The 24,286-nt window shown below is 53.4% G+C and overlaps 2 protein-coding genes across 4 annotated transcripts in view; both read left to right on the top strand.

The window, feature by feature from the left end:
* The first annotated feature begins 462 nt into the window (after nucleotides 1–462).
* Nucleotides 463–9,219, top strand: Tsen54 (TSEN54 tRNA splicing endonuclease subunit). Its single transcript, XM_013038004.1, has 11 exons — nucleotides 463–518; nucleotides 657–821; nucleotides 908–971; nucleotides 1,047–1,130; nucleotides 1,414–1,512; nucleotides 3,489–3,541; nucleotides 5,933–6,031; nucleotides 6,197–6,825; nucleotides 7,670–7,730; nucleotides 8,031–8,147; nucleotides 8,726–9,219. Exons 1-11 carry the CDS (start codon nucleotides 463–465, stop codon nucleotides 8,874–8,876), a joined length of 1,578 nt encoding a protein of 525 aa, XP_012893458.1. The 3' UTR covers nucleotides 8,877–9,219.
* Nucleotides 9,220–10,129: 910 nt separating this feature from the next.
* Llgl2 (lethal giant larvae homolog 2 (Drosophila)) overlaps nucleotides 10,130–24,286 on the top strand; it is a 38,989-nt gene continuing 24,832 nt past the window's right edge. For 2 of the 3 annotated variants that reach the window (XM_013038003.1, XM_013038001.1), the window contains exons 1-2: nucleotides 10,130–10,219; nucleotides 20,805–20,909. In XM_013038003.1, the coding sequence (XP_012893457.1) occupies nucleotides 20,835–20,909 (75 nt within the window). In that variant the 5' untranslated portion in view covers nucleotides 10,130–10,219; nucleotides 20,805–20,834. Of the gene's footprint in view, nucleotides 10,220–20,590; nucleotides 20,651–20,804; nucleotides 20,910–24,286 lie in introns of those variants that run through there. The other variant, XM_013038002.1, reaches the window with a different exon arrangement.

Here is a 24,286-nt window from a genome sequence, read left to right as displayed (position 1 = left end):
CCCGGCTTCAAGCCTCCCCGGACCGCTCCTGGCAGATCCAGGTGGCTTCCACTTCGCAGAGCTGAGATCCGGAGACGCACCGTCCTCCCTTCGCTAAGCCCCTCTTCCCTCCTTTCCTGGCTGGGGTGGTGAGGACCGGGCAGCGCAGGGCTGCCGAGAAGAGAGTCACACGTTTGAGTCTTCGTGCGCCACTCCAGGACGCCAGCTCAAGTTTAAGCCCGGAGAAGGCGGGGGGACAGGCTAGGAAAGTTCCTGCACATTCAGAAGCCTGCAAACCGAACACTCAGCCCGGGGAGTCGAGGCACACGAATGTAGGCAGGCGCTAGGACCCAGGCCAGCCAGGAAGGCGGGAAGCCAGTGGGAAGAGCTCCGGGGACGGTGCTGGGGCCGCGCGCGCGCGCGCGCGGTTCCGGGAGTGGGCGGGGCCTGGGCGGCGCGCGCGCAGGCGCAGACAGCAACCAGATGGAGCCCGAACCGGAGCCCGGGACGGTGGAGATTCCCGCGGGGCGCGTGCTGAGGTGCGGCGAGGCCCCAGGGGGCGGCGTGCGGGGCGTGGGGTGGGCGCGGGTTGGAGCCAGGAGATCCCGGGGTCCAGGCGGGGTGGCCTCGGTGCGCCGCGGGGTGCCGACCCCGGGTCCCCTTCTCTCCTCGCCCAGTGCCGCGGAGCTCCTCGCCGCCCGCTCGCGGTCCCAGAAGCTGCCTCAGCGGTCGCATGGCCCCAAGGACTTCCTCCCCGACGGCTCGGCGGCCCAGGCCGAGCGGCTGCACCGGTGTCGCCAAGAACTCTGGCAGTTGCTGGCGGAGGAGCGGGTGGAGCGCCTGTGAGGGGGCGGGGCGGGGCGGGGGGACCCCCGCACCCCTTCCTCGGCACACCCACCCAGACCCACCCCTTCCCACTCCTCGCCAGGGGCAGCTTGGTGGCCGCCGAGTGGAGACCCGAAGAGGGCTTTGTGGAGTTGAAGTCTCCTGCGGTGAGCAGCGGGACTTGGGGGCCCGGGACCCCCACTTTGCTCTCCTCTGTGACACTCACTCTGGGTTCCACACAGGGTAAGTTCTGGCAGACCATGGGCTTCTCAGAGCAGGGCCGGCAGCGGCTGCACCCCGAAGAGGCCTTATACCTGCTGGAGTGTGTGAGTGGGGTACACCCCCCTCCCCGGCCTCTGCAGGGTGGAGAAGGGGTTGGGACCAGGGACCAGGAAGGTCACGTTTTTTTGTGTAAGTTCTCTGTGGATATACAATGGGATTTCTAAAGCCAGGAGACACGTGGGAAAGCGTGAGTTCCAGTCCAGATTAGGGTGCCCGCCCCTCCCCTTATGTGGTTGCCTTATTCATCCTGTGATGCTTGGAGGGTGTCAGCCAGGAAAGCGCCCCATGTGGCTAAGGCACTGCTGAGCTGTTGGGCTCCACTTCCAGGGCTCTATTCAGCTCTTCCATCAAGACTTGCCACTGTCTATCCAGGAGGCCTACCAGTTACTGCTGAACGAGGACACCTTGAGTTTCTTGCAATACCAGGTATCTGCCTCCCCCAGAGACTGGCATGTGTGGAGTCAGTGAGCAGTGACAGGTGCCTGTGAGGTGCCAGTCACAGTGCCACGTGCTGTGGCTACAGGATGTCAAGGGATGTGCAGTGACAAGGCTTACTGTCTAATGATGGCAACTGGATAATAAAAAGTAAACAAAGCTGGGTGCCAGTGACTCACGCCTACAGGCTACTCAGGAGGCTGAGATCTGAGAATCACAGTTTGAAGCCAGTCTGGGCAGGAAAGTATGTGAGACTTTTTTTTTTTTTTTCAGTTGTGGGGCTTGAACTCGGGCCTGGTTGCTGCCCCCTGAGCTCTTCAGCTCAAGGTGAGCACTCTACCACTTGAGCCACAGCGCCACTTCAGGTTTTCTGGTGGTTAATTGGAGATAAGAGTCTCATGGGGACTTCCTGCAGTGGCTGGCTCTGAACCATGATCCTTAGATCTCGGCCTCCTGAGTAGCTAGGATTATAGGCCTGAGCCATCCGCACCTGGCTAGTCCATGAAACTCTCATCTCCAATAAACTATGAAAAAGCCAGAGGTGGCGCTGTGGCTCAAGTGGTAGAGTGCCAGCCTTGAGCACAAGGAGGCTCAGGTACAGTGCCCAGCCAGAGTTCAAGCCCAAGGAGTGGCAAAAAAAAAAAAAAAAGCAAGCATGGTATGGTGTAAGCAAGTACAGTAGTGCTGTACCTAGCATTCCTGATTGAGGTCATCCTGTGCTATATAGCAAGACCCTGTTTACCAGGCTGGGGGCTGGGAGCTCATGCCTATAATCCTAGCTATCCAGGAGACTGAGGTCTTAAGATCACAGAATGTGGGGTCTGAGACCTGGGACTCAGAGGTGAAGAGGTTAGGGGGAGCCAGGACCAGAAACTGACTGAAGCCGTACAGGGGAAAAAACAGAATGTCATCACAAAAACTTAAGAGATGTTCCTTTAAGGAGGAAATGAATGGTCAGCTGTGTTGAAGGCTTAACTGAGAGAACAGGCAAGATAGTGGATGTGTCCGGCAATGTCCTGCTGTAGATGCAGGACACGACGATGAGCATGTAGTTATTTATGAAACCCTTTCCACTTCTGCCTGTAGAGGGGAAACATGGGGGAAATGTCTACCACCTTCTGCCATCTTTAGTATCAAAATATTTGAGAACATAGTTCTTTTCTAGGTCCACTGCTGTCAGCTTTTGGGGATTTGTATTTAAGTCAAGAAATTGTTGCTGGATGCAGGTCCCTCATACCTGTAATCCTAGCTATTCAGGAAGCGGAGATCTGAGGATCATGGTTGAAGCCAGTCTGGGCAGTAATAGTCCCTGAGATTCTTTTCTCCAATAAGTTAGCAAAAAAGCTGAAAGTAGACCTGTGGCCAGAAGTGGCGCTGTGGCTCAAGTGGTAGAGCACTAGCCTTGAGCAAAAGAAGCTCAGGGACAGTGCCCAGGCCCTGAGTTCAAGCCTCAGAGCCAACACTAAAAAATTAAAAATTAAAAAAGAATTGTTAAATGTCATTTGTATCAAAAGAGGACAGGAACTCAGAGACCTGAGACCTTCCTTAAAAGACCATGTTTATAATGGAGTGTGCTCCAAGTAGCTTCAGGGTTTGGAATCTGAAGGGCAAGGGAGAGGCTGTAGAGAATGAACTTTGCATATGTATGTGTGTGTGTGTGTATATATATATATTTGGCTGGTCCTGGGGCTTTAACTCAGGGCCTGGACACTGTCCTTGAGCCTCTTTTAGCGCTCTACCACTTGAGCCACAGCACCACTTCTGGCTTTTTTTGAATAGTTTATTGGAGATAAGAGTCGCATGGACTTTTCTGCCTGGGTTGGCTTTGAACAATGATCTTCAGATCTAAACCTCCTGAATAGCTAAGGCTACAGGCAAAGCTTTGCCACCATGCTACATCCCAGTCTACTATTGGATGTTTTTAAGAAGAGACATGTGAGCTTTAATTTTTGTTTTCTTCTCTTGAGGTCTTCAGCCACCTGAAAAGACTGGGCTATGTAGTTCGACGATTCCAACCAAGGTAAGTCCTTGTCCCTTTCCCTTCATTCATTCTAGTCCTGGGACCTGGCTGACTAGTCTCAGGTGGAAAGTACCATCAGCTTCCTGGAACCTTTGGCTGGAGAGTAGCTCCCAGGACACGGGCTGGGAACCTGAGCTGAAAATGTAGCGACATGTGGGGACAGATCCTATCATTGCATCTCCTACTGGCTGTCAAATTGAGACCTATCTTCAGATAATAGGTGAACATTAAGACACAGTACTGCAGTGATGTCTGGCACTTAGTAGGTATGCAGGCAGATTTCCCAGTACATGCATGAATGCGGGATTGAGTGAGGAATTAGTTTATTTTTTTGGTTGGTCGTAGGGCTTGAACTCGGCCTGGGAGCTGTCCCTGAGCTCTTTTGCCCAAGGCTAATGCTCTACCACTTTGAGCTACAGTGCTACTTCTGGATATCTGGGGGTTAATTGGAGATAAGTCTCATGGACTTTCCTGCCTGGGCTAGTTTCAAACCACAGTCCTCAGATCTCAGCTTCCTGAGTAGGTAGGATTACAGGCATGAGCTACTGGCACCCAGCCAGTACTTGGCTTTGAGTTTATAGTTGGCTTTCACCTTTCTTAAGCTAAAGTTACATATCTTCTCCCTCATTGTCGTAGTTATCCAGCATTACTGACAGCCAGAGACCTCAGGCTTGGAGTGGAAACTGATACAGTCTTTGCAGTTATACAGTATCCTCAAAGTCTGAACCTGACACATCCTGCTGGGAATTTGTGACTTATACCTGTAATCCTGGCTACTCAGGAGGCTGAGATCCAAGGATTGCAGTTCACAGCCAACCCAGGCAGAAAAGTCTGTGAGACGCTTTTTTTTTGGTAGGTCCTAGACCTGGGAGCTGTCCCTCACCTAACACTCTAGCCCTGGAGCCACAGCACCACTTCTGGTTTTCTGGTGGTTAATTGGAGATAAGGGTCTCATGGGGACTTTCCTGCCTGGGCTGGCTTTGAACTGCAATCCTCAGATCTCAGCCTCCTGAGCAGCTAGTATTATAGGCATGAGCCACCAGCACCCAGATTCTGTGCCCTGCACCAGCTTCTTAACTCTAGTTAACTAGTAAAAAGCCAGAAGTAGAGCTGTGGCTCAAGTAGTAGAACAACTGCCTTGAGTGAAAAAGTCAAGGGAGAGCAAGAGGTCCTCGCGCTCTCGCGCACGCACGCACGCACGCACGCACGCACACACACACCCTTCATTTCTTGGAATAAATGGAATGCATGGAATCTGCCCCAGGGGAATAATACAGAGGTCCCAAGGGGATTATTCATTCATTCATTCTGAAATATTTCTGACCACTTGCTGGTGCCAGGCCCCACATCTCATTGCTGCCCCCACACAGCTTGCATTTAGGAAGAGCACGCACAGACACTAACATTTTACAAAGCAGCCCAACACCTCAGCAGTGGAGCCATGCTCACACAAATCAGAGTTTATCAGCTAGGTGTGTGAGTGTGTTACCATAATGTCAACACTGAGAGATTGAGACAGGAGGATCATGAGTTCAAGGCTAGCCTGAGCTACAAAAGGAGACCATCTCAACAACAACAACAAAAGTCAAGAGTTTATCTCATAATGTAGTGCTGTCATACATGTTGTCATGATAGAACTTTATATAATGATGGAAGGGTCCTCTGTCTATGCTACCCAATACATGTGTCTTGTGTAACAACTAGACTGAATTTTTCATTGCATGTAATTTTAATTCAACTTAAAGAAACACTAGAGGCTAATATATTGAACAGTGTAATATTTAGTGCCATGGTGGCTCACACCTATAATTCTAGCTACTCAGGAGGCTGAGATTTGAGGATCATGGTTTAAAACCACCTCAGGCAGGAAAGTCTGTGAGACTTTTCTCTCTCCAATTAACCTTCAGAAAGTTGGAAGTGGACCTGTAGCTCAAACAGTAGAGTGCCAGCTTTTTTTTTTGGTTGCTTGTGGGGCTTGGGCACTGTCCCTTAGCTTTTCAGCTCAAGGCACATGCTATACCACTTGAGCCACACCACCACTTCTGGTTTTCTGGTAGGTTTAGTGGAGATAAGAATCTCATGGACTTTGGTGCTCTGGCTGGCTTTGAGTTGCGATCCTCAGATCTCAGCCTCCTGAATTGCTAGGATTACAAGCATGATCCACCAGCACCTGGCTGGTGCTGGCTCTTTAGGAGCCTCAATGGCACTCAGAAGCCTGGACAAAGGCTCATGACCAGACCCCACTGGCTGCCCCATGAGCCTTTGGTGAGGTGTGATTGTAGTCTTGCTGTGGCTCTGACCCTGGTCCTTGACTTATCCTTCTGGCCAGTCCCTAACAAGAGCACCCGTCTGAGCCTTGGATCTGTTGCCTGCCTTGTTCTCACCTTACAGCTCTGTCCTGTCCCCTTACGAGAGGCAGCTTAACTTGGATGGCTACACCCAGCGCCTGAAGGACAAGGCTGGCAAGAGGAAGAAGAACGATAACTCTTGGTAATGTCCCCCATGGTGGCGTCACTCCCCTGGGAGTGAATGAGCTTAAGGTGCGGGTTTGAGCAACATGAACATAGGCTCAGGGAAACAGCAGGGCACCTTTCCCAGCTCCAGTGGGCCTCAGCGATGAGGAGCAATGTGTTGCTTTTCTTCCTCATCCCTTAGGTCCATTAATAAGAAAGCCAAGGCCCTGGAGAACTCTGTGCCAGCTGCAAGCCTGGCAGCTGCCAGTCCACCTGCCTGTGACCAGAACCACCAATGCCCAGAGGAGAAACCCCAGGAGTCAACCTCTAGAAAGAGCCCAGGGAGTCCCTTTCAGTCTCTGGGGTCCCTGGAGCCCTGCCTTGGTCTGGCCAGGGAGGCCATGGGGTGTGGCCAGGAAAGGGACAAAATAAAAAATGGAGTCAAGGGGGCTTATAAGCCACGCTGGAACTTTGAGCAGATTTCCTTCCCCAACATGGCTTCCGATAGCCGTCACACCCTTTTATCTGCCCCAGCCCCAGAGCTACTCCCGGCCAACGTCACTGGGCGGGAGACCGATGCCGAGTCCTGGTGCCAGAAGTTGAACCAGCGGAAGGAGAAGCTCTCCCGACGTGAGCAGGAACAACAAACAGAGGCCCGGCGATTCCGGGAAGACTTAAACGCAGATCCAGAGGTGCAGCGCTGCTCCAGCTGGCGGGAGTACAAGGAGCTGCTGCAGAGACGGCAACTGCAAAAGAGCCAGCACTGCCCCCCACACCTGTGGGGCCAGCCTGTCACCCCCTTGCTGAGCCCCAGCCAGGCACACTCTCCAGGTACCCCTTCCCTGCAGGTCACTGGCAGCTGTGTGATCAATCACAAGACTAAAAAGGATGTGGATTGGACTGGGAAGTTGGCAGAGTGCTTGCCTTGCATGCCTGAGGCCCTGGGTTCAATTCCTCAGCACCACATAAGCAAAAAGAAAAAAAAAGCCGGAAGTGGCGCTGTGACTCAAGTGGTAGAGCGCTAGCCTTGAGCTGAAGAGCTGAGGGACAGCGCCCAGGCCCAGAGTTCAGGCCCATGACTAGACACCCCCCCCCCAAAAAAAAAAGGATGTGGATTGACAAGGGTGAGTTGAGGCCCAAGATACGGGAGGAGCATGTCTGCTGGAGTGGAACCCACAAGGCAGTCAGTTCTCTGGGTGGCCGGGGTCTGCAGCCGACCTCATGATGGGAGGTTTAGCCAGGGTGAGTCTATGTCTGGGAAGAATGGAGAGGGCAAAAACTGCTTGCATCCATAAAACCCTAACCAAGATAATGAGCATGGCTTTGCCACCGATTAGCTGTGGTCCCTTCTTTCACAACTGCCTGGTAGAGGTACCATCTTGTCCAACTAAGAGGAGGCTCACTGTCTGCTCTTTTATGCACATCCAACCAGGGAGTGACAGATTCTGAACTACTTAAAATAGCCATGGGATCACAGTCTATGGCAACTAGTTTAGATTTGAATTTTAGCTAAAACCAGTTATGTTTTAGTATAAGTATGTTCCAAATTATCGCACCGGACATACTAAAATAATTGTGGTGAATCTGGAAACCCTAAACCTCAGACTTGGCATTGTCAAAGGAGTATATAGAACAACTATTCCTTTCTGACACTTTGTTTTCACTGTCCTTATAGCCACAGTCCTTCAGCAGATCTCTGTACTACAGACCACACACCTTGCTGATGGAGGTGCCCAGTAAGTTCCTAAGCCCTTCTCCATGAGGCTGTGGCCAACAGCTGGAGTGACTGCTGGGACTTGGCCCTTGGACTTCCGTGTGAGCTAGATTACTCCGGGGACCTCTATCTGCATACTTAGCTCCTAGCAACAACTACTGTTCATGGATGTCTAGGAGAAAGGAGGAATGACAAAGGATTATCCCAAGGATTTAGTATCCCCTCATAATCTCAGATTCTCCTGGCCAGGCTGGTTTCTGGAGCTGGTGATGGGAAAGGGTGGGAGAGGAAAGTTCTTGTGCTAATCTTACTCTGTCCTCAGACTGCTGGAGAAGTCTGGAGGCTTGGAGATCAGCTTTGATGTTTACCAGGCTGATGCTGTGGCTACGTTCAGGAAGAATAACCCTGGCAAACCCTATGTCCGGATGTGCGTCAGTGGGTAAGAGATGCTTTTCCGGGAGCCATGTGGACCTTCTTTGCACTCCAGTGGCCACTCTGTCAATCCCTAAGACAAACCTAAGGTCCAGAGAGGGGTTTAGAGGCTAACAGTGATGGGAACCCAGCTCTTCCTTGCTTCCTGCCTATCTTGCCAGGATTCTGGAGCTCTCTTGGAGAGCTTTTTAGAGCCATGTGCTTGAGAGAGACCAGTGGCCAGAATTCCTCTATCCTAATCTGTCTTCCCTGGGAGCTTCAAGGGAGTTGGGATCTTAGGGCATATAGAAGGACTATAGATGGTATCAAATCTAAGGTATCAAAGCTAACTTTTTCTTTATTGGTCGTGGGGCTTGAACTCTGGGCCTGGGCATTTTCCCTTAGGCCTTAGGCTCAAGTGGTAGAGCTCTCACTTGAGCCACAACGCCACTTCCAGTTTTCTGGTGGTTTATTGGAGATAAAAGTCTTACAGACATTCCTGCCCAGGCTGGCTTTGAACTGTGATCCTCAGATCTCAGCCTCCTGAGTAGCTAGGATTACAGGTGTGAGCCACCGGTGCCTGGCTCAAGTCTAACTCTTCTGCAGATTTGATGAACCTGTTCCAGACCTATGCAGCCTCAAGCGGTTGTCCTATCAGAGTGGGGATGTTCCTCTGATCTTCGCGCTGGTGGATCATGGTGACATCTCCTTCTACAGCTTCAGGGACTTCACACTGCCCAGAGATCTGGAGCACTGACCACACAGCTCTGGAGAACTTGGACTGTCTGTTCTCAGGGACCTTGGCAACTGCCTCCCATATCAGACTCTGACCTGGAGCATTAGTAGCCTGTATGGGCCTTGGTCCTAGGTGCCTAATGCTTGCAGGAGAGTCCAACCCTGCACTGTGCTCCCTCCCTCTTGCCTGGCCTGCTGCTGCTGCTGCTGCTGCTGCTGAGCCTGTGCTTCCAAGCCTCAGGCCTGAGAGTGACCCCCTTGGAACTCGGACTCCAGAGGCCCAGGAGATGGGGTAGAAGAGGACTCTGTGCCTTTTAATGAGGATGCCTGCTTCGTGCCATAAAGCCAAAGCCATTAAAAATAGATCTTTTTCTTTTTTTGTTGTTGTTTTTCCTGATGGGGCTGGATATATTTTACTACCCCACCCCACCCCCATCCCCTCACCCCTGCTTTGCACACTCAAGAGAACCTTGAACCTTTCCTGAGGGTTTAGCCTCTGGGAGGGTGGGAAGTCGTGGACCGTGGGCCTCTGAAGGGTACTTGGAGGAGAGAAGCCATGCCTTATCAGTGCCCTGTAGTCCCAGCAGCGCAGCTGGGTGGGGGCGGAAGGGTGGCCGGACTTGCAGCAGCTGTGCGGTGCAGCGCCCAGCTCCCGCCTGCCCCTGGCTTCCGCTCCCGCCTCTCTCCAACCCCTCCCTCCCCGGAGCTGAGAACTGGCCGCTGCGCCGTCCCTCGGGGCCTCGGCCCCAGCCAGCCTCTGCGGCGGGACTTGGCGGGGGGGGGGGGCCAGCCCGGAGCGAAGGCGCCTCTCCGCACACCACTCTACACGGGGCCCCTGCGGCCTCCAGGTGGACGCTCAGGAGGGGCCGGTCCGGCTGCAACCCCGCTAGAGCGGGCTCGGGGCTAGTGGCGGGATCCCGCCAGAAGTCCCGCCTGGAAGTCGGCGGGCCACAGCCGCCTCACAAGCCGAGAACTACTTCCTCGTGCCGGCGGCGGGACACGGGGCGTGGCGCGCGGCCCTGCGTCAGGTGCGCGCAGGTGAGGCCGGGGCGGGCCTCAGGGGCCGGCGTCCCCCGGCGGGCCGCGGGCTCCGCCCCGCGCTCTCGGGGTTGCGGATTGGCCGGAGGGCGCCCTGGCCGCGCCCCCGCCCCCATCGGCGGCCGGGGGCGGGGCCCGCGCGCCCCTCGGCTCGCCCTTTATGTAAATAGAGGCGGCTCCGCCCCCGGCTCGCCGCCCCGCCGGAGGTGAGCAGGAAGGAGGCTGCCCGCCCAGCAGCCCGTGGGCCGGCGCGGCGGAGCGAGAGGAGCCGGCGGCGGGCGCCGAGGGACGCCGAGGCCTCGGGCAGGGTCCGGCTCGGGGTTCCAGGTGAGACGCCGTGGGAGCCCACCTAACCCGACCTGCGTCTTGGGGGCGCGCCCTTGGCGCGAGGAGGCGCGGGAGGGGCCGAGACCCCCTCCCCCGGGCTTCCCGGGCGGGAGGGCAGGGCTGTGCCCGGGGTCCGCCCGCCCCGTCCAGTCTCCGACGTTCGGCTCCTCCGGGAGGAAGACACCTGTGGAAAGTGCCGCCCGGAACTCGCGCCTGATCCGCCCCCGGTGACCAAACTTGGGGATTGGTTTGCACCAGTGTTAGCTGACGGGAGCGGCGGGGGGCGGGGGGTGTTAGAGGGAACAGGTGTCCTGCAGGCGGGGTACCGGGGTACCGCGGCCGAGACCGAGTCCCGAGGTCCACGTGCAAGGCCAGGGGCCCCGCGGCCGGCGGTGCGGGGCGCCGGTGACCCGGCCTCCGGGAGCGGCGGCCGGAGCGCGCTCGTTACCTTAGCGGCTTAGCCCCTGCCTCGGCCATCTGGGCCCGGCCCCTGCGGCCCTTTGTGCCTCCTAATCCTCCGACGCAGGAAGCTGGCGGGAGGGACCTCGGTCCCCGGGGCCTTGGCACCCTTGGGCATCTTTCGGTGACGGTAGTGAGATCCTACTCCGTTTTCCACGCGCTGGCGGGTGGGGGTTGCGCCTGGGGACTTGGCAAGGAGTGGAAAATTCTTACTAAACAAAAGTATGTCTTGGTTGGCTTTGGTTGGACATTGGGCCTTGGCTCTGGGGAGAACTGACCGACATCTGCCATAGCCCAGGTGTGCTTGGAAAAGGCCCTCACCTGAGACAGGTCGGGGCCTGGAGTCAGCGCCCCTTCCCGCGGGAGCCCTGTGTCGGTGCTCCCTTAACCTGAGCATCAGGGGCCCTGTAGCCCAGGATCCCTGCAAAGGGCATTCTGGATGGCTGCTGTTTCAGTTCAGCAGGGGAACTTCCGAAGTGACCTTTGAGGAAATTTGTTGGGTGAACTGGGTGTCACTGGGAGGCTTGAGCAGGGTCCTGGGATCGGTTGACCTCTTTAGTTTGTGGACAGAAAATTTGGAGTTAGTTTTCTTAAGTCATCTGTCCACAGATCTTGCCTGTGGCAGTCAGGACCCAAACCCAGCTCTTGGGGCTCTGACCAGAGCTCTTTTCTAATGTCTGAAGTTAGCTTGGACCAGCCCCTGTGGGGGTCCCTTGAGAACAGTTTCCCAGGGTCTAGGGTGCTCAGCTAAGTGTCCCTACTTTTCCTTGAGGCAATGCAGTGTCCTCTCTGGTGGCAGATTAGTATACTTTTATATATTAAAATAACTTGGTAAGTTTTTTTAAATTTGTTTTTCATGCCAGTCCTGGGACTTGAATTCAGGGCCTGGGCACTGTCTCTGAGCTGTTTTTTTTTTGTTGTTGTTGTTGTTTTTTGGGTCCGGTCATGGGGCCTGAACTCTGGGCCTGGGTGCTGCCCCTCAGCTCTTCAGCTCAAGGTTAGCGCTCTACCACAGTGCCACTTCCGGCTTTTTTTTCTGCTTATGTGGTGCTGAGGAATCGAACCCAGGGCCTCATGCATGCAAGGCAAGTGCTCTACCACTGAGCCACCTTCCCAGCCCTCTCTGAGCTTTTATACTCAATGTTCTACCACTTGAGCCACAGTTCCACTTCTGGCTTTTTGTCAGTTAATTGGAGATAAGAGTCTCATGGATTTGTCTAGCCAGGTTGGCTAGATCTGGGCAGCCAGGATTACAGGCATGAAGAACTGCTGGTGACTGGCTACACTTAATAAGGTTTTAATAGACAATAGCTTTTTTTTTTTTTTTTGTTCCAGTACTAGGGCTTGAACTCAAGGCCTGGAAGCTATCTCTTAGCTTTTTCACTCATGGCTATACTACTCCTCGAGCCACAGCTCCATTTCTGGCTGCTTTGGTGGTTAATTAGAGATAAGGGGCTCACAGACTTTTCTGCCTGGGCTAGCTTTGAACCACAATCCTTAGATCTCAGCCTCCTGAGTAACTATTACAGACAGGTGTGTTCCACTGGCACCCAGCTAGACAGCAACTTTGTGTGTGTGTGTGTGTGAAAATACCATACAGAGGGGTTACAATTACATGGGCAAGATAACAAGTACATTTCTTATCAAGCATTGTTGCCTCCTCCTTTGTAGCAACTTTTTTTGTTTGTGTGTGAGTCGGTCATGGGGCTTGAACTCTGGGCTTGGGCGCTATCCATGCACTCTTCAGTTCAAGGCAAGTGCTCTACCGCTTGAGCCACAGTACCACTCCTGGTTTTCTAGTGGTTAATTGGAGATAAGAATCTCATGGACTTTTCTTCCCCGGGCTGACTTTGAACCGTGATCCTCAGATCTCAGCCTCCTCAGTAGCTAGGATTACAGACATGAGCCACCTGGTTAGACAACAACTTTTAAAGGAAGAAAAGGTCCATTATCTTAGGTGACCTCTGTTCATGGAAAAAAAAAAAGAATTCTTGGAGTGAAGAATGAATTATTTTAGAAAGAGGAAAGGAAGGCAGAAAAATAGTCCCTTCTTTCCTGGTAAGTCTTTTCCTCAAACAACATCATTTTATCTTCTCAGACATCAGGTGACTCTGAGTACATTTTTTATCACCTTAGATCCATCACTTAACTACACCAAAGCCTTATTTTCCCAGATGTTGCTGAGGAGGTAAAAACATTGTTCCTACTTTGACCTGGCACAAGGCAGGCACCCAAGGATGGACAACTTGTTAGCTTCCCACAGGAAGGGTTTAAAAAAATTGCCGGTCACTTGCAGGCCTTTTGATCGATATCTGGGCCCTTGGGAATTACCTAACCACTGAGGGAGTTGGCTCCCCAATAGGTCATGATTTTGTGATTTTTTTTTTTTAAACATCCCTGGAGGTCAGAACTTTTTGGATGAGAACACTCCTGCCGAGTCAAGAGCAGTGGCCTTTTCTGACCTGACATCCTGTTTCCCTGGCCCCTGATACTTTCCATGCTCCTTGGGCCAGCCATGGATCAGGACTAGTGAGCAGACCCCAGTAGGGGCGGGACTCTCCCAAGTGTAGAATCTAATCTGCTCATGCCGGAGAGCTCACCCTTCCCACTTTCTACATGGGACTGGGAACACATTCCTAGTCTGGGAATTTCATAATGCTCCCTTTCAACCTCACTTTGGGGCGGGTATTGTCTGTCTTCCCCTGCTAGGGCTTCCTGCCCCATTCCTCTCTCTGGGAGAGAAAATGGTGCATGGAACTGGAAAGTTTGGAGCCTCTGCCATCAGTCTGTGAGCCTCGGTTATCCTGTGGAAGACCCAGAGTGTATTGGAAAAGAGCCCCCAGGGGCAGGGGGACAATGAGGAACAGTTACTGAGACACCTGAGTTGGCAGCCAGGGTAGAGCCCAGTGAAGCTGATGCCTTTCCAGGTTGACTGCCTGGACCGCCCAAGCATCCTGAGTACTCCTTTCTCAGAAGCCTGTGTATCTCACTCACCCATACCACCACTATCCTGCTTCCCCTGGACCAAAGCATGCAGGCTCTTCTTGCAACTTGGTTTTCCTCTTCCCCAGGCCAAGTTTAAAGGGAAAAACAGATAGATGTTCCCCAGTAGGGCCTCTGACCCTGTTGACCATCCCTAGCTCTGACTCCCTCGAGATCCCAGGAAGACCCTCCCTGTCTGTACCTCATGGCCATACCCTGACATCTCTGACGTCACCTTCTCTCCCTGCCCTACCCCAGAGGAAACTGGTCCTTTCAAGAGTCACTTCACTCCTTTCCCTTCCCAGGAACCATAATGAATTCTTGAGCTAGGAGAGGCTCCTCTGGGCGTGGGGACGAGGGAGCTTCGAGGTACCTGACTCTACCCTTCAGGAATTCAGCAGAGACCTGAGCCTTCTCTCTAGGCACCTGACTCAGTGTTCCCAGGGTTTGATGAAAGTGACACCTGGGCCCGGATCTGTTTGACTTGTAAATAGCATGAATATTTAATAATCAAGGATTCTTCTTGCCCAGGATCTGGGGGTCCTGGAGGACCAGTTTAGGTCCTGTGCAAGGCAGGGCCCACAAGGATATCCCTAGCAGGATGTCCCACTTGAAGGCCACAGGGCCCTGGCTTTGACCCAGGACTTGACCACAGGGTAGGGAAGATCTGGAGGGCCTATGGATCCTATCTAAGCATTCCTTGGGGTCAGTATTGGAGATCTTGCCTAGTTAATCCCTGTGCTATCCAGACCGTTCAGTCATTGACTTAACAAGTATCTGTAGGACTTACTTTTTTGTTGTTGGTGGTGGTTGTGGGACTTGAACTCTGGGCCTGAGCATTGTCCCTGAGCTCTTCAGCCCAAGGCGAGCGCTCTACCACTTGAGCCACAGCGCCACTTCCGGTTTTCTGAATGGTTTATTGAAGATAAGAGTCTCATGGACTTTTCCTGCCTGGGCTGGCTTTGAACCACAATCCTCAGATCTCAGCCTCCTGAGTAGCTAGGATTATAGGTGTGAGCCATCCTAGAACTTTCTAAAAGGTAGGGAACCTGAGTGACAGAAAATGCACAGTAAATATGAATTAGGAGATGCTGCGAGTTCAGAGCAGGGGTCACCCCAAGGTGGTAGAGCTGCAGCCTGGTAAGGCACATCTGAGCAAAGACTTGGAAGGGTGGGATGAGGGAGTTCTAGAATATCTCCCATGAGGCAGTGGAGGAGACTGGGATGGGGCTTGATGGGGACCCCAGCCAAGGGGGTCCATCTTCTCCCAGAATGGTTTTGTTTCTCCATGTACTTGGTCACATCCACCTGCTCATGTCCCCAGTCTGGTATGGGATGGCAGGAGGAGCTGGAGCTCCTGCAGTGGGGATGCATGCATGTGTGCAGGTATCCACACCTGCATTCGTGTACATTTAATCTTCCTGTCCACTTATGGGTCCAGGAGGGGTGCAAGAAAGGGACCAGTTCAGGAGGACCCAGTCCCTCCTTTGCAGTGTGTGGGACAGGTTTGTGGCCCCATAGGATGGATGACAGTGGGGCTGGAGACCAACCCCTAGTGGAACCAGCCTACTCCTTGCCAGTCCCCTGTTCTGAGAGTAGCTGGAAAGAACAGAAAATTCTGGGGTCAGACACAGTGGAGTTGTAGATTAGGACTTGGACTCTTTACTCTTTGGGGCTCAGTTCTCTCATGAATTAGGTTTTTAGGTGTGTGGGTGTGTTGGTTGTGAGGCTTGAACTCTGGGCCTGGGCGCTGTCCCTGAGCTCTTCAGCTCAAGGTGAGCGCTCTACCACTTGAGCCACACTGAGTGGTTAATTGTAGAGAAGAGTCTCACGGACTTTCTTCCCAGGCTGGCTTTGAACTATGATCCTCAGATCTCAGCCTCCTGAGTTAGCAGGATTACAGGCTGCTGGTACCCGTAATCATCGTAAGAACCAAATGAGTCGGTGCCTGTGAGGTGTGCAGAGTAACATGGGGCTACATATAGTGAGTTTCCAGTCCCTTTTATGACCTAACAACAGCAGCGGCTGCGATTCCCTGGGCTCCCCATCCCGGTTCTCCTGGGTCCCCCCTGAATGGGTGGGATAAAGGTTCCACCCTTACCTGAAGTTGGCTTGCTAGCAGCCTTCTGGTCAGGGGCTTGCCTGGTGCCTCTGGCAGTATGAGTTTCCCAGGGCAGCAGCAGCCCTTGACAAGCAGCTCTTGGGCACCTGAGTTGGCAGGGACGGAAGCTAGAGGGGTCAACAACTACCAGTAGGAGATGCCAAGGTATTCTCACATCCCCGAACAGGAGGCCAAAGCCACACCCCTGCCTGGCACAGGATGTGGAGGAAGGGAGGCCAGCTTCTTGATCAGTGACATGCTGTGGGTAGCAACGAGGAGAGGAGAGCTTGGGCCCCATGTGTTGTGTCCCCAGAAAGCAGGACCCAAGATAGATACTGGTGTGGCTCCAGGGGTCTCCTCTTCCTTGGGCCAATCCAGAAGTCTTGAGCCAGGTGCTGGGTGTGGACTTTGCTAGCAGATCAGTGGAAGTGCCTGGGCTATTGAGGGATCTTCTTGGGATGTCTCTCCCCACCGAGGCTACCATGGCCCAGGAGCAATGCCACTGTCGCTCCTGATCCCTGTAGGCAGCCTCATTTCTTCTTCCCTTGGAACCTTTTACCTCCCTGGAGATGAACAAAACGCACCACTAATCCATGACCTTTCCAGTATATTGTCTGCGTATGTAAATGACCTGGTAGGTAGCTTGCTAAAGCGGAGGTGAATGGTCATGGAGCTGGGCAGATTCGGTCACTTTAGTACAAGGTGCAGTCAGACACTGAGGGACCCAGGGAGATGGCTTCAGATGGGGGAGGCTTTTTGGAAGAGGACTGCTGCTGCTGGAGGGAACAAGAAGGTGTTTCAGGCCCAGGAGCTCCTGACACCTTAGTGAGCTGAGCCTGTGGGGGGGCGGTGTCTGGACTGCGGAGCAACCAATAGGGCGCTGGCTCCAGGAGAGGGGGTATGGGAGAGACACAGGCCATAGGCCCCTGGATGGTCAGCAGGTCCCCTTGGGGTCAGACTGAAGCTCCTTGCTGTGGCCCTCCTCTAACCCAACTAGGCTCTCCTTTGTTATCTGCAGTCTGTCAGCCCATGTAAGCCCAACCCCATGTGGGCTTCATATCTATTGTTCTACCTGCCTGGCCCCCTCCTCCATCTTACCTTTCAGGTAATGAGTAGAGACCTTACCTCTTTCTTTCTCTCTTTCCTTCATTCAACAGGAACTGAGGGATGCAGTTATGAACAACAGAAAAAGAAAAGGATAAAGGTCAAAGTAAGAAAGCAGCTTAGGCTAGGCTCCAATGGCTCACCCCTGTAATCCTAGTTACTTAGGAGGCTGAGATCTGAGGATTGCAGTTTGAAGCCAGCCAGGGCAGGAAAATCCATGACTCTTTTTTTTTTTGTCGGTCGTGGGGCCTGAACTCTGGGCCTGGGTGCTGTCCCTCAGCTCTTCAGCTCAAGGCTAGCACTCTACCTGAGCCACAGCGCCACTTCCAGCTTTTTTATTTTATTTTTTTTCTGTTTATGTGGTGCTGAGGAATGGAACCCAGGGCCTCATGCATGTGAGGCAAACACTCTACCACTGAACCACCTTCTCAGCCCCCCATGAGCTCTTAGCTCCAGTGAACCACCAGAAAACCAGAAGTGGAGTACCATTCTCCTCACAATCAAGCGATCTGAGAAGGCCAGCTGGCTCAGTTTCCTGTGTATTAGCTCCATGCAAGACTCTTCCCTTTATATCTTCTGTCTCCCTGGAGTGGGCTGAACAGGCACGGTCTGCCAGGCCTGGCTTCTGATCTTCACAGAGAACTTGCTGGCCCAAGGTACATGGCCCTGTGGGGAGAAGGTGCCTGAAGTGAGTCTGGCCAGGCCCAGACCTGTCCTCTACCTCAAGAAGGGGTGGTGAACTTTTCTGCCTTGCCCCAGTAGTGTGATTTCTGTTTTGGAAGACTACACTGAGGGTCCAATGGAGACCTACTCCTACCTCTGTCCAAACCCCTGTAGGACAGGCAGCAGTTCTCTGCAAGGCTACCAAGGCCAGCCAGACCTCCAGCATCCAGGAGGCAGTGGCCGGTATCCTGGCCTCAAGCTGCCTGTCTGGCTCTGAGCTAATGGCCTATGGGAATGTGTACACGCGTGGCCCTGTCTTTTAACTGCAGGGAGGTAATTAGGCACCACTGTCCTGTAATAGCCATCTTTCACTGCCTACTGAAGCCCTTAGATTGGGGAGTTTGTCAGGCTTGGGGTCAGATCAGAATTCTGCCATTTCCTACTTGGTGACCTTGGACAGGTTGCTTAGCATCTGCCGTCTTGGTTTCCTCGTCTGTCAAGTGGAGCTGCTCCATTTACCTACCCAGGGGCTTGCGGCTGTAGCTAAAACCTTGTGGAGTTCAAAGGTGCTCAGGACCTGTGCAAACATGTTAGAGTGACTGTCTCTGGCTGTAGGGTTTGGGGTGGTGGGTGGGGGCTTCTCTGTATTTGAATGAGCACAGATTGCTTGAACCAAAATTTTTAATAATAACAATCATGGAGCCGATCTAGTCCAGGGCCTCGTGTGTAGCAGGTACTGGGAAGGGCACTTGGGTGGGTGGTGGGCATTGAGTACCCTTGCCCATCTGGCCGAGTGGAGCATCTCCTGACCTGTCCCCTCCCTCCTCCGACCCTGGCCCCTGAGCCCGCGTGGGGTCTTTGGCACAGAGGACCTGGAAGCTTGGGGGGGGCGTGGCTCTTCTTTCTAGGGAGTCATTCCCAGCTTCCTCTGGTTTCTGACCCAGTGACCTGAGCTGGAGAGGGGAGAGTCAGCACCCCAGGGGCCTGCCTGCTGCTTTATGAGCTTGAGCCACCCTCCCCCACTGCTGGAATGTGTGGTGGCTCAGCTGTTTGTCCAGAGGCAGAGATCACTGGAGATGGCTGCTGCCCGGAGTCTGTTTTCACTCCCAATCCCAGCAGCCCCTGGGCTTTCATGCTTGCTGTTTGTTCTCTGGCCTGCTGCAGGGCCCCCAGATCAAGTAGACACTGGGACTTTCCTAGCTACCTGCCCCTGCCGTGGAAGTGGGAGGCTCCCTCCCTCAACTGTGGTCTGGCTCCCCTAAAATGTGAAGACACCAGCCTCCCCCCCACCCTTCCCCTCTCCCCCACTGCCACTCCATGGCTGATAGTGCTTTGAGGGGTCCTTGGGGTTTCGTTTGGAAATGACCCTTCCCATCTTTTCATTCGGAGTAGGTATTCCTCTCTGCCTGTCCTTTGCAGCAGGAATGTAGCGTGAGGCGAGCCTTGTCGCTGGAGCAGCCTGCAACTCCTAACTCTGCCATACAGATGCTACGGTGGGGAGTCGCCCCCAGTCTCTGGTTCCCAGCCTTAGATCTCTAGGGTCCTTTCCTATGAAAACTGCCCTGGTGGTTTTATTGGTGGTGTTTGTTTGTTGTTTTGTTTTGTTCTTTGAGGCAAGCTCTCACCGTATATATAGCCTAGGTTGGCCTGGAACTTGCGTTGTACCCCATGATCCTTTTGCCTTAGTACTAGGATTACAGGTGTATGCCAACATGCTCAGAAATTGTGTGCGTGTGTGACCAAACTCAGAGCCTTGCACGTGACAGGTGGATGTTCTACCACTAAGCTTCAACACCAGCCCTGTGATTAATTTTTGCCACCACCCAAGAAGTTGAAATCATCAGAACATCTTTCAAGCCTCAGCTTAGACAGGACCCCCCACCTGGTCAGTTCAGGCCCAATCCCCTCTCTACGCCCCAGCAGGAGCATTTAGCACACAGCTGGCCTGTCTTTACCTGTCTTTGCCCAAAGTAAGCTCCTCCCTGATAGGGGCTTGCCTTCCTTTTAGTCTAGAGAGGAATGCATGGAGCCCTTTGTAGAGTAGGCCTGAGCCCTTGTGTTTCCTAAGGACGGAACTTGGCATCCTGTGGTCAGTGGGAGGTGGTGCTAGGCGGAAGCCAGAGTGCAGTTGATCCTTCCCCCTCCCCCAAGGGTAATCCAGAAATAGTTCCCCCTTGGACTGGAAATAACATTCTATGGTGGGCAGATGGTTTAGGATCCTTGATCTGGTGGGTTGTGTGTATATGTGTGTGTGTGTGTGTGTGTGATCTTTGTTGTTGTTTTGCATTTATTTATTTACATTTGGTCCGGTCGTGGGGCCTGAACTCTGGGCCTGGGCGCTGCTGTCTCTCAGCTCTTCAGCTCAAGGCTAGCGCTCTACCATTTGAGCCACAGCGCCACTTCCAGCTTTTTTTCTTTTTGATTATGCTGTGCTTAGGAATCGAACCCAGGGCCTCATGCATGCAAGCAAGGCAAGTGTTCTACCACTGAGCCACCTTCCCAGCCCCTGTTATTTTGCTTTTTAATTGGGTGCAGATCTTCTGTAGTTGGGCTACATTTGGGTCCCCAGGAAAGGGAGCCAGCCCCGGGATCAACAGGGAGGCTGAGGCCAGGCCTGCCAAAGAGACTCTAGCAGCCTCGTGGAATTAATTAGAGCTGGGTGTCCAGCCCTGGTGATAGCCCAGCCTCCCTGAATAAGCACTCTGGGGGCCTTCTTACACTCAGTCCCCATGGCTGTCTGGTGGGAGAGACCCAAGCCCCTAGGCAATCTCCCTGAAGTTTGGAGGAGATGGCCTTGGTGTTTGGTCCCCTACCCCAGGTCTGGAATTGCCCCAGTGCCTCTGGGTTCTGTTCTGGAAGTTCTTGGGGACAGCCTTGCATTTCCATCTTTCCACCAGCTCCAGGGGGAAGCTTGTGAAGTTTCCCTTTCTGGAGTTTTATGGTTTTTCAGAAAACAGGTTAACAATTAAGCTAATTAACCTCAGGGCCTGCTGGCCCTCCTTGTTCCTATAAAGCCAGACTAAATGGCTTCCTCCCCCAGCTTTTCCTGCTCCCATTATAAGGCCACTGGTAGCTTTAGAGCATTAGCCAGCAGGGACAAGCCTAGGCCTCCAGGTACCAAGGTCTCCCTGACTTCCTCTTGGGGACCACACTATGGATGGCGGGCAGGAAGCCTTGGGTGAAGCTGGGCTTGGGGGGAAAGACTGGCAAGATGGGGATGGCCCAGGCACCAGGCAGCTGTGGGGCCAGGCTCAAGGGCTCCTTTGGTTTCCGCAGGTCTCTGGTGAGGGCTGCAAACTGAGGAAGATGAGGCGATTCCTGAGACCTGGGCATGACCCTGCCAGGGAGAGGCTGAAGCGGGACCTGTTCCAGTTTAACAAGGTAAGCGAGAAGCCAGAGAGACCCTGCCCTGGCCCAGACGGGCAAGGGGAAGGAGACCAGATTTTCTGTCCCGGGATGAAGGATTTACTTGGCTTTGCCCGAAAGGCCTCTTAGGAATCTGACTTTGGAAGTGAGGTGTGGGAGGGGAGCTTTCCCAGGAAGGGGGATGTGTGTGAGTTGGGGCTCCTTGTCTCAGGTCTCTCACTGGCTGTGTCACCGCTGCCTCACACCTGTACAATGGGCATCCAACTGTCTGGCCTGCCTGCCTAGTCACAGGGCTGCCAAGGAGGTGGAAGGAGAGAAAAAAATGAAAGGGCATTGCCCCCGCCCCCCGCGAGGGGTCTGTGATGCTAGACTCCTTGGGGCTCAGGAGGCCCAGATCATTTGAGCGCCTTTCCTCCTCAAATTGCTTCCAAAGGAAAAGGCAGCTTTCCCTGCCGGCTGGCACCTGTTCCTTCTGGTGGGCTCTGGCTCTGGAGAGTGTGTGAGGTATCCCAGGGAATGAACCAGAGTTGATGATTGACTTCCCAGGCCTGCTCCTTAGGCCCCAGAAGCTCTGAAGGCCTACTGGGGACACTGGGCCTGTAAACAGGAGGAACTCAGCGTGCTTCATTAGGTCCTCAACCACCTAGCAATCTGAAGCTGTTTGGGGGTAATTAGTCTTCTCCCCTCTGCTTTGATCTCTGCCCCAAGTGGACTTTAGGAAGGGGGCAACACCATGATGTTTTTCCCTAGGGGCTCAATCCTCCAGGCCATGCCCAAAGTGGAATTCTGACTTTATTTATTTTTTTTTTGCTGATCATGGGCCGTGAGCTCTGGCCTTGGGCACTATCCCTAAGCTCCTTTTTTTTTTGGGGGGGTCCGGTTGTGGGGCCTGAACTCTGGGCCTGGGCACTGTCCCTCAGGTCTTCAGCTCAAGGTTAGCACTCTACCACTTGAGCCACAGCGCCACTTCCGGCTTTTTTTCTTTTTGCTTATGTGGTGCTGGGGAATCGAACCCAGGGCCTCAAGCATGCAAGGCAAGCGCTCTACCACTGAGCCACCTTCCCAGCCCCTCCCTAAGCTCCTTTTGCTCAAGGCTAGTACTCTACCACTCGAGCTACTGTACCACTTGTGGGTTTTGAGAAATTAATTAGAGGTAAGAGTGTTTGTTTGTTTTGGGTCCAGTCGTGGGCCTGAGCTCTGGCCTGGGCGCTGTCCCTCAGCTCTTCAGCTCAAGGCTAGCGCTCTACCACTTGAGCCACAGCGCCACTTCTGGCTTTTTCTTTTTTTTTTTTTTCCTGCTTATGTGGTGCTGAGGAATCGAACCCAGGGCCTCATACATGCAAGGCAAGTACTCTACCACTGAGCCACCTTCCCAGCCCCTAGAGGTAAGAGTCTTATGGGACATTTCTGCCTGGGCTGGCTTCGAACACAATCCTCAGATCTCAGCCTCCTGAGTAACTAGGATTGCAGGCGAGAGCTACCAGCATCTGGCTGAATTCTGACTTTAAAACTAGTACTAGGAGCTGGGCACAGGTGGCTCCTAACTACTCAGGGAGCTGGGATAAGAAGATGGAGGTTTGAAGCCAGCCTGGGCAGGAAAGTCCATGAGACTATCTCCAATTAACCAGCAAAAAGCCATAAGTGTAAGTACGGCTCAACTGATACAACATCTGAGCCAGCACACTCACGCCAAAAGTACTAGGGATAAATCCAGGATCTGAATACCACTGTATTCCCAGCCAGAAAACCTGACTTTTGTTGAGGGCTTTAGTTTGGGATCCTCTCAGGAAAAGGTACCTCTCCTTGTGAAAAATGAGAATTTCTCCTCCTTAGTTGGTTTTTCTGTTGCTTTGAGACATTACAGAATCAGCTCTCCCAGGTTCAGATCCAGCTTTGCCACTTAGCCACTTACAAGGTAGGAGACCACGTGCCCACCACCCACAGAGTAGGCTTGTTACCCACTTGACATGGAATCAGTTGCTAACTTCAGGCAGTGACCCAGGAATCTTAGCTGGGGCAGAGGTGCTTACAGCCATCTGCCTCTGGAATCAGGGCTTGTCTAGATGACCACTGCTCTTGCTGCCTTGCTTTTGAGCCACATGAAATGGGATGAGGGTGTTGGGAATGGCATCATCTCAGTACACCTGTGACTTGCCACCCTTGCTCCTGAGGGGACAGCCAGAACCTCAGTGTCCAGCAAGGAGGCCTGAGTGACCCCTGGGTGCCCCTGTTGCCTTTGGGGATGCTAGGATCTCTCACTGGGAAAAGATGGCCAATTCCAACTGAAACCGGACAGACAGGCTCAGCAAAGGGGTGAACCCTCGCCCCAAGTTCCTCTACGGTGGGTGAGGCTGGGTGGGGCTGGGGTGGAGGAATCTTTTTCCCCACCTCCCTTATCCATCACTGATAGACCCCAAGCTTGGCCACCTCACCCCCTGATCTGGCAGGGAGTGAGGAGGGAAACTCTGGAATTGCTGCCTTCCTTCCTCCCAGAATCCCTAATCTACCATCTGTAGCCCCAGGCTTGGGGCTTTAGGAATCTCAGATGGTTGAGATTCTTCACTCTTCCAGATTTGGGGATGGTAAGGGCTGATGGTCTGAAATTTCACATCTTGGGAGTTGAGAGGTGAAACGGGGTGGGGGCGGAGTAGGGAAGGGGAGTAGGGAGTCATGGCCAATGTCATTCAGCTCTGGTGTGTGAGGGAACCAAAAGGGCGGGGCTAAAGGGTTAAGTCAGATCCCGGAGGATTTGAGACTCCAGATGGGCCTACCTATTCCAGACCTTCCCCAGCCTCAAACTTTCCCTGAGCCTGTGGGGCAGAGATGAGGCTAGAACCTAGGAGTCTAGGCTTGACCTGGCACCAGGGCCTGGTAGATTTTGCTGGAGGAGTGAGTCAGCCCCTGCCTGGTTTAGAAAGGCTGATTTGGGTCATTGTTTTCTCTAGAAATGTCTTCTTAGGAGACATTGACGTGACTGGATGCAGTCCAAAGTGAAGGAGGAGGCCAGCAGGGGGATGAGGGCAGGAAATTACCTCACCAGGTTTTCTTAACCTTGGTACTAGTGACATTGGGGCCAGCTGTACAGCGCAACTCTTCTGTGCATTGTAGGATGTTTAACAGTAGCCCTGCTTCCTACCCATTAACTGCCTTCCATGTCCCCATCCAGATGTGACAGCCTGATGGGGTGCACCTTGTGGGTAAGATACTTCTGGTGAAGCAGAGCACTGTGATCCTAGCTACTCAGGAGGCTGAGATCTGAGGATCATCGTTCAAAGCCAGCCTGGACAGAAAGTCCATGACATTCTTATCTCCAATTAGGCAGCGAAAAGCCAGAAGCAAAAGTATGGCTCAAGTGGTACGATACTATCCTTTCCTTAAGTGAAAAAGTTAAG

Source organism: Dipodomys ordii, unplaced genomic scaffold (genome assembly GCF_000151885.1).
Source record: "Dipodomys ordii isolate 6190 unplaced genomic scaffold, Dord_2.0 Scaffold7, whole genome shotgun sequence".
Classification (NCBI taxonomy): Eukaryota; Metazoa; Chordata; class Mammalia; order Rodentia; family Heteromyidae; genus Dipodomys; species Dipodomys ordii.
The sequence above is the reverse complement of the archived record's forward strand: the minus strand, read 5'-3'. Positions and strand labels throughout refer to the sequence as shown.

Bases quoted from the DNA above. Each gene is read 5' to 3' on its own strand.
- Tsen54 (XM_013038004.1), top strand. From the start codon at position 463: ATGGAGCCCGAACCGGAGCCCGGGACGGTGGAGATTCCCGCGGGGCGC. The intron at 6,032-6,196 runs GTAATGTCCCCC...CTCATCCCTTAG, and splicing joins AAGAAGAACGATAACTCTTG to GTCCATTAATAAGAAAGCCA. The intron at 8,148-8,725 runs GTAAGAGATGCT...ACTCTTCTGCAG, and splicing joins GTCCGGATGTGCGTCAGTGG to ATTTGATGAACCTGTTCCAG.